Source organism: Quercus suber, unplaced genomic scaffold, assembly GCF_002906115.3.
Source record: "Quercus suber isolate HL8 unplaced genomic scaffold, Cork oak 2.0 scaffold_26, whole genome shotgun sequence".
Lineage (NCBI taxonomy): Eukaryota > Viridiplantae > Streptophyta > Magnoliopsida > Fagales > Fagaceae > Quercus > Quercus suber.
The window spans coordinates 1,224,900-1,233,727 of record NW_027069491.1 but is presented as its reverse complement, the minus strand read 5'-3'; the positions used below and the strand labels follow the sequence as shown (position 1 = coordinate 1,233,727).

General features: G+C 34.1%; 2 protein-coding genes across 7 annotated transcripts; both read right to left on the bottom strand.

Annotated features, from left to right (window-relative positions):
- Positions 1 to 224: 224 nt before the first annotated feature.
- LOC112037423 (uncharacterized) lies at positions 225 to 7,448 on the bottom strand. 6 transcript variants are annotated; one of them, XM_065768274.1, is made up of 6 exons: positions 7,088 to 7,448; positions 5,941 to 6,042; positions 5,743 to 5,833; positions 5,485 to 5,535; positions 2,066 to 2,145; positions 225 to 1,846 (listed from the first exon to the last, which is right to left on the bottom strand). In XM_065768274.1, the coding sequence occupies exon 6, from the start codon at positions 1,346 to 1,348 to the stop codon at positions 368 to 370; it is 981 nt and encodes a 326-aa protein (XP_065624346.1). In that variant the 5' UTR covers positions 1,349 to 1,846; positions 2,066 to 2,145; positions 5,485 to 5,535; positions 5,743 to 5,833; positions 5,941 to 6,042; positions 7,088 to 7,448; the 3' UTR covers positions 225 to 367. The 6 variants fall into 6 exon arrangements, with proteins under 6 accessions (XP_065624346.1, XP_065624341.1, XP_065624358.1 ...); XM_065768269.1 differs by having other exon boundaries at positions 225 to 2,145; XM_065768286.1 differs by lacking the exon at positions 2,066 to 2,145.
- Positions 7,449 to 7,792: 344 nt separating this feature from the next.
- Positions 7,793 to 8,281, bottom strand: LOC112037417 (uncharacterized). Its single transcript, XM_024070231.1, has one exon. The coding sequence runs from the start codon at positions 8,279 to 8,281 to the stop codon at positions 7,793 to 7,795; it is 489 nt and encodes a 162-aa protein (XP_023925999.1).
- Positions 8,282 to 8,828: the final 547 nt, after the last annotated feature.

The following is an 8,828-nucleotide window of genomic DNA, read 5'->3' as shown; positions in this document are numbered from 1 at the left end:
AGTTTTACTTTTCTGCACTTCTATAATTCTTATGTTTTTCTCTTTGAATTTAATAAAGGATTGGAATGTTCCAAAACCCCTATGAGAACAAACTTATTATATTTTAATTTGAGTAGTGAAAGAATTTCCCTTTTTATTATCTTTGCTTATTGTCATCTCATTTATTTATTTTTCTTTTCTTTTCTTTTTCCTTTGCAATGTAATTTTTTCCCTAGACGTAGGAATTTTTGCCATGCCCATAGTCTTTTTCCCAAACTTTTGCCTAGACCGCACTTTTAGGTTTTCAATCTAACGGGGCTGTTTTGCCTTAACTTTTTCCTAGGCAGCCATTTCGGGTTTTCAACCTAGCAGACTTTTTTTTTTCCTATTAAATGTGGTATTTCTGGAGTCTATCCATGTTAATACAGTGAAGCATCTCTTCCCCATCCAAATCTGTGATTCTTGTAGCACCTTCAGACATTATCTTCTTAATGATAAAAGGCCCAGACCACCTTGGCTTCATTTTCCCTCTCAGATCAAAATTTTCATCTCTAAGCACCTTTAGGACCAAGTCTCCTTCTTTAAAGTTTCTCGGATTCACTTTCTTGTTCAATGCTCTAGCAAACCTTTCTTGGTATCCTTGTGCGTGGAATTGTGCCCTAGCTCTCTTCTCATCTATCGAAGCCAATTGTTCATATCTCGCCTTAGCCCAATCCTCTTCTAAGACCTTAGTCTCTACCAACACCATCAAAGATTGTATTTCCACCTCAATAGGAAGCACCACCTCACTACCATAGACCAAAGAGTACGATATTGCCCCAGTCGATGATCGGATAGAAGTTCTATAACCCCATAGGGTAAATGGTAGCTTCTCAACCCAATCTTTGTATGTCACTACCATCTTGGCTAAGATATTCTTCACATTCTTATTGGCTGCTTCTACAGCCCTATTAGCTTGTGGTTGATATGGTGAAGACTTGTGGTGCTCCATACCATATTCTTCCGTGACCCTTTGGACTTTGCCTACATGCTTAGCTTTCAACACAGAATAGGAAGCTGCTTCCGCCCACTTAGTGAAGTAGTCAATTGCCACTAAAATGTACCCATGCCCATTTGAAGCTTTGGGAGCTATCCTTCCATTCACATCTATGCCCAAAATCGAGAATGGCCATTGAAAGGTCATGCTATACAACTTATTAGGTGGAACATGATACATGTTAGCGTGTGTTTGACAATCACGGTAACTTTTCACATAGTCCACACAATTAGTCTCCATCGTATTCCAGTAATAACCTATCCTTAGAATCTTCTTGGCTATCATTCTTCCATTCATATGAGGGCCACAAAGTCCTTGATGAACTTCTTCCATTACCTTATCGGCTTTTTCCCCCTTCAAACAACGAAAGTGTATACCATTATAGGACCTTTTATAGAGTTGCCCTCTACATAGGATGTATTAGGTTGCCATCATCCTAATAGAACGATGCTCTCTCTTATTGACACCATCCAGATACGCCCCTAGTTCCAAGAATTTCATGATGTCATAGTACCACAAGACTTCCTCTTCTTCTATGGCCACTAGTGTTTAACCCGTGCAATGCGCAGGAACATTTTACATATTAATTATGAACTTTGCATCCTACATAAACTTTGTTATTTTACTTCCACTGTATACATTCAAACTTAAATAATGTAGTATATTTAAGCATATAGTGTCTACAAAAAGAATTTGACTTTAAGCAACAACAACACCAGCAATTATGCAGCTACTTAAGCCTCCAGCAGTAGCACCAACATGAGTTATGCAGCAACTTAAGTTGAGCATTATTGCCACCAATCATGAGCATTGGTTCAGCCATCATAAATCCTGAAAATCAGTCTCATTCTAGTAAAACTTGAACATAGGAAAACATTGCATCAAATCAAATCACTACCAAACTCAAGGAGAATATTTTGCAATAATAAATCATAACAGATCATATTTAACCCGTGCATCAAAACTTTCCTTGTAACTTGTATATTAAAATATAGTAAACTATTTTATTACTTAACAATATAGAATATGTTAAGAGTCATCAAGCAACACCTGTGATGTTGCTGCTGAAGTTGACTTGCTGCCATAGCTGTTATTGTTGATGTTGCCTAACATACACCTGTCCTAAGCCGCTGCGTTAGAGTTAGGGAATTGTTAGTCTTTTACCATAAAAGCTGTTAACATCTATTAGTTGTTGTCAATTAGATAGATAGGTTGTTAGAATGCAATATATATGGCTTTACTTGGAATAGCTTTGAATACTCAAGAAAACTAGATATTAGTGGTTCGCTAGAGTGGAAATTGTAAGGACCATTGAATGAAATATGCAACAGTTTCTCTCCAATCTTCTCTATTCTCTCTAAATCTTATTTCTCATTCTTGGAGGCTAGTTGCCTCAAATTAGGTATTTCTCATAGATATGAATTACATATTATGTTAAAGCTCTAAGCATAAAAGTTTGTGGAAAGTAAAAGAGACAATAATAATGGATGGTTATAAAGTTAGTCTAAAAGGTTTGGCAATGTGTAGTAGCTAATATTTATTTGCACATAGGCTATTAGATTTTCTATCACACATTTCAACAAACATTTGCCATTTAAATATTCTTCAAAACACAGTTCTTATAAATGGATAGGAGACGTTAGTTAAGAACTCAATCATGGATACCTTTATTTTATTTTTTGTGAACACATGGAAGAACAATTGAATGTATGAGGACATGACACTATTTTCTATTATACTGATTTACAATAATACTTTATGCTCACAGTGAAGCAGGTTACCCAGCACATATCTGACGAGCTAGGAGAGAGGTACCAATCTCCAAAGGATTTGTAAAAGGATCAGAGAAAGGAAAAAAGTAAATAAATTGCACGTCTGCCAGGGGCATGACCATCTATCTCTTTTTCTTCCTTCCATGTAAAGAACTAACTTCTATTATTCACTGAATTTCAATTTAGCTATTTTTAAGTATTAATTTACGGTCAAGTGCTGGTTTCTTCTTGGCATTCTCTGTTTTTTAAAAAGCGTTTTAAGAGAGGGCTTGTATTTAGTTCTTTTGAATCAAAGTAGTGTAAATCTCATTCATAACTCTAATGTGAGTCCACTTTACAACTATAATCAAACATATTCAAGGAAATTCATCAAATGACAAAACACCCAACTCTTACTTTTTAAATAGCACACGTTGTTGCTTTCAACAATATAAAGTTAAATTTTAATCAAGAGCCAAGCTAGTTAGTACAATTAAATCTTCAAATTGCTTCAAAAACAAATCATGAACTTACACAAATTTTCTCTTGCCCAAACAGGTCCAAGAAATTAAAGGGTTGACAATAACAAAAATATTTACATGAATGTATGCATCATAAAATTTAATTTTCCACCTTAACTTGCTTCTACTTGGCAGGAAAACACAGGATTAGGCTTCACATATCATTGAAGATTGGGTATGCTTGGCTTCTTTTCCAAGATATGACAAAAATAACACATGGTTTAATGCCACAATTTATACTTAAATTATTAAGGTTTTTAGTTGGTCAATGAGTACATGTATTCAAATTGATAAAATCAAGAAAAAGAAAATATGTGTGGATATTTGAGCCTCAAGAGAGTCAGGGCGTTCTTGATCCTCATTGAGACTATAAAGTTATTTCCATTAAAATTTAACATAGGAAGTAAAAGTTTAATTTATATCCACAGTTCACTACACATGATTACTTGAACAAATTGCACTGGAGTCTCCCCTATCTCAGCAAGTTATTGATCAATTTTTGAGAAAACAAAAAGGCAAAAAAAAAAAAAAATCAATTGTAGGTATCTATGCCCAATTGCTCATTCCTAATACAAATAAGACTAAAGTTAAACTCCATATGTTCTTAGCTTTAGTTACCTATAACCATCAGATTCTAATAAATTTAGAGGGAAAAGGGGGAGGTGGGGGGAAAAAAAAAAAAAAAAAACACTCTAGTTCTTTATAAATGGGTTCAAAAACTGAACTTCATTTTAAATATACTCAAAATTTTCAAGTAATACTATCATGTTGACAATTATCATACACCAAGGTTTCTCTTCCAGATCATGCCCAATACCAAGCAGTGATGTAAGCCAAGCTTACTGTGATTTTAAATGTATATATGTATGTATGTACGATGATGATGATGATTGATATATCCATACCACATCAACAAAGACAATCTCCAGCTCATTAAAAAGGTTCTCTCTCTGATGTTTGTACTTTGTAGAAGTCTAGAAAATAATATATATATATATATATATAAGGGTTATCTACATAAATCAAAGAAAGGAGAATTAAAGGTTTATTACTAAGAATTGAGTATGGGGATACAACCCTATGTGCAGAGAAAGTGGGGGAAAGCAGTCCATTTACAAACTTAATGGGAAAATAGGCATGCGTTCTACAAAATAAAAAATTTCTTCTTCTAGCATGCCATAATTAGGCATCCAGTAAAAAAAAAAATTTTCTAGTTTGCCATAACAATAAGATGAGATTTATGGTTTGCTGAGGCTTCCTATAGATTCAACAGGCAGAGGTATACATACAATTTTCCATGTTGTCCATTTATCAACTTGACAGTTTCCGATACCAAAAAGTACATTGTATGTCTATCACAAAATCTTTCAATGTTATAAAAAGAAAATGCAAATCCTCCCTCATTTTCTTGAAACTTTAAGTGAAGTTGCCTTCAGAAAAGTTTCTAGTAAAAAATCAGCTTGCACATATAACACCCATAAAAACCAAACAATTTCACCAAGACCCTATTTTCTTTACCTAATCCTTGTTTATCATTCCCCCCTCCCTCCCAACTTCACAGGGTCTCAAACATTTTCCATCACATTCCATCAAAGCCAGCACAACTTTCTAAACTATAAATAATCAGCAAAATAATTAATTTAACATTAAAAAAAGAAAAGAGAAAAAGAATCACCCTCATAACCCATATACAATTTATCTCATCATTAGAATGCACAAAACCCATAAAAAATTTAAAAACAAACAACACTTTCACTAACCAAAAAGCAGACTCCATTGGAACAATGACCCCAAAAGACTCCCATTTTCAAATAGCAACATCCCAAAGATAACACATTTATAAACCACAAGCCAAGTAAACAATTAACAAAAACCAAACTTTAAATAACAAAATGTGTTTTCTTATCAAAACTTTGAATAACCCAAAAAAAAAAAAACTTATTGTTGAGTTACACAAACACCCAATGCATTTTAAAATCCATGATCTCACCCTACAACTTAGGGAAAGGAAGTGTCATTTGTGCCTAAGCTCATTCCTACCAAAACTTCACAAAAATTGAGAATGACACACGCATTGTCAAATACACAAAGGATTTGAACCAAGTATAACAGCTACATATACCTAGAGGCTCCAAAAGTACAAAGAATTCCCCCACCACCAAAAATTAAAATCCAAAGAAAATTCATATAAAATTACCTGAAGCTTCTTGGAAAGGGCCACTACTTCATCCAAGTTTGCGTTACTTTCCTGTTACAAAGATAACAATGCCAAATGATTGGTTTTGTGGGAGATTCTTAAATTCTATTAAAAAAAAAAGTTGACTATTATTAAAAAAAAAAAAAATTAGAAACAACCAAAAAAAAATAATTTCACATCTGCTTCTGATTCCATTGATTAAATTAAGCAATAGGAATTTCACCTCCTATTAGCACAATGACCTAAAAGATGACTCACCTCTAGCGTTTTGCCATCAGGGGCTATATCCTTGTCATGGAAACACCACCAATCAACACCAAGCTTGTTTATGAATCCAAAATTGGTTTCACTATTATATGCATTAAGAATTTTGAGGGGAAAAAAGTTCATATCATTTCCATTGGTAATTTATCAGTGCCAAGTATACAAAATTGGACAAATAAAGAATAGTCTTACTTTTTCTCTTGGCCATAACCACTGAATTTGTATCATCACTTCAGCATTTTCTATTGAAAATCCACTTCATTCTTCAAAAATTTCTTCTAATGCAATGTGCTCCTATGAAACAAAGTATTTCAAAAATTTCAAAAATTAAAAACAGAACTTTTGCAGGTAATTATTTCGGCAATCTGATTGTGTGTGAAGACTCTGATTTTTTTTTTCTCTACTTTATAATCTCAAATCTCTACATCATTATTCTAAGATCCCGAAATTTTTATTGTTTGATATTGAAACAGTTTTTCACAGCAACTGCGGTTCTACCTTTCAACAGAAATTGCCATAGAACGGTTGCAGAGAAAAAAAAAGTAAGAAAGAAAAGAAAAACCGAATATAATTCAGAGAATAAGAAGAAAGAAAGAAGAGAACAATAGCATTAACAAAAAAAAGAAAAGAAAAAGGAATATACAAATCCGAAAAATAAGAATCAAAGCTGATTTTTTTTTTCCGTAGAACTTTGAGTAACTCTCATTCCATTCTGCGCCTTACAAACTGTTTCTCTTTGTGATTGTGGTTCCAGTGGTCTAAGTTTGGCAAAGGAATGGATGGTAGAGGAAAAACCAATGGTTATGGGCGGCCTTAAATATTTATCTCTTGGCACCTTATGAACTTTGTCTCTCCTATCTCTGTATCTCAAGATTTTCGAGTTTCGATTGCATTTTAATTTTTTATCTCAAATAACTAAATCTAAAGCAATCCAACCAAAAAATTCAACCTAAATCATATTCAATCCCCAGATTTGAAAAAGAAAAGGAAAAAAACAATAACAATAACTTTACTAGTTATGGGTATACGGCAAAAAAACTTAAAATAAAAATCAATGCAACATTCGATCCTATACTTATTTAATGCTAACGATTTCATTAAGATTAGAAACAAAAGTACCCAAACTAAAAATAACATTTTTAGTGATTTCTGTAATCTAAAAACACAAACAAAAAACAAAAGAAAAGGAAATATCTAAAATTGAGAAAACAAATATTTTGATAGAGATTCCAAAACCCAAAACAGAAATGAATCAAATCTAAATCTACCCAACAAAAAAACTCAATTAAAAGTAACGTTTTATACCCAAACCTACAAAATTGGAAGAAAAAAAATGTACCGTTGTCAATGTCGGTTCTGCTGTCTGGGGGTCTAAATTTGGCAAGGGAATGGAGGCTGTATGGTTTAGACGAACTCTTCTCTCTTTTCCTTTTGATTGTAATGCACAATGGACGGCCTTAGGAACTCTGCCTCTTTCACTGTTTCTTTCTTCGTGCCTTCTCTGTTTAACATTTTGCCTAGGTTTTGGGTTTGTAAAATCGTGTTTTGAAACTTTTTGATTTCTTATTCCCAATTGATGTAGTGTTTACTGAATTTTGATCGGGAAATATGGTTTGGGTTTTAGGGTTGGCGTTTTGTTTATGTTTTTTTGTTTCGTGGATAAGCGGCTATTGTTTTTTATAAAGGTTTACATTTGTGTCTGAAGTGAGCCTCTCCAACGCACCAAGCGAAATTTTAAAGAATTAAATCTACACGTGTCAACATTTTAAGGGGGCTTTTTTGGCTTATGTGTCAGCACCTCGTAAAAGCTTCTGCTATTATATATAGTATTAGCTTAGATTAGATTAGATTATTGAAGCTTCGTCTTCCTCAGGTGCACTTCCTCATAAATTTCCTCAATCTCTAAGGATCGTGTCCATACTCCCTCGAGTATCTCAACCATGGAGGCTAAAGTAGCTAAGGCATCTACAAATTGATTTTGAGCTCTAGGAATGATTATGTATTCAATTCTATCAAAGGTCTTGGTCAAATCATCTAGGTATTGCTAATAAGGCTTCAAGTGTTCTTCCTTCAATTTCCATAACTTTTGCACTTGGGCTATAACCAAAGTTAAATCCCTAAGGATTTTGGCTTCTTTTACTCCCAACTCTTGAAGAGCTTCCATTCCAGCGATGAACACTTCATATTCAGCCATATTGTTAGCTGTTTCGAAGTTCAATTTGATTGCCAAAGGTATGTGAGATCCCTCAGGAGTGATCAAGAGTATTCCTATCCCATTCCCATATTGATTTACGGCTCCGTCAAAGTACATCTTCCATGTCCCTAACTCATCATCCAAAATGTCCTCGTCTGGGAAGCTTTCTTTGCCATCTTCCCCCTCTATAGGATTCTCAACACAAAAATCTGACATGACGCTTCCCTTGATAGTTTTCCTAGCCATATACTTCAAATCAAATTCTACTAATAAGATCAACCATCTTAACAACCTCCCACTCAAAACGGACTTCTTAAAGAGGTACGTCAATGGATCCATTCTTGCCACTACCCATATTTGGAAGGGTAAAACAATATGTCTCAATTTCTATACAGCCCAAACAAGTACAAAGCACAACTATTCTTTAGGAGTGTATCTAGTCTTGTAATCACGGAATCTCTTACTTAAGTAGTATATGGCTTTTTCATTGTTCTCATCATCTTCTTGTGCAAGCATACTTCCAACCACATCTCCTATGATGGAGAGGTATAGGAGTAAGGGTTTTCCATGTTATGGAGGCACTAGGATAGGTGGGTGGAAGAGATATTCCTTGATGAGTTCAAAAGCTTTTTGGAATTCATCATTCCATGTGTGTGGTTCATTCTTTCTTAAGAATTTAAAGATGGGCTCACAAATGGAGTTGAGCTTAGCAATGAATTGACTAATGTATTGTAGTCATCCTAAGAAACCCCTAATCTCATTCTCACTTTTAGGTGGAGGTGTCTCCAATATGGCTTTAATCTTGGATGGATCAACTTCTATCCCTCTGTTGCTCACTCTGAATCCTAACAATTTTCCAGCGGTTACTCCAAAGGTGCACTTTTGT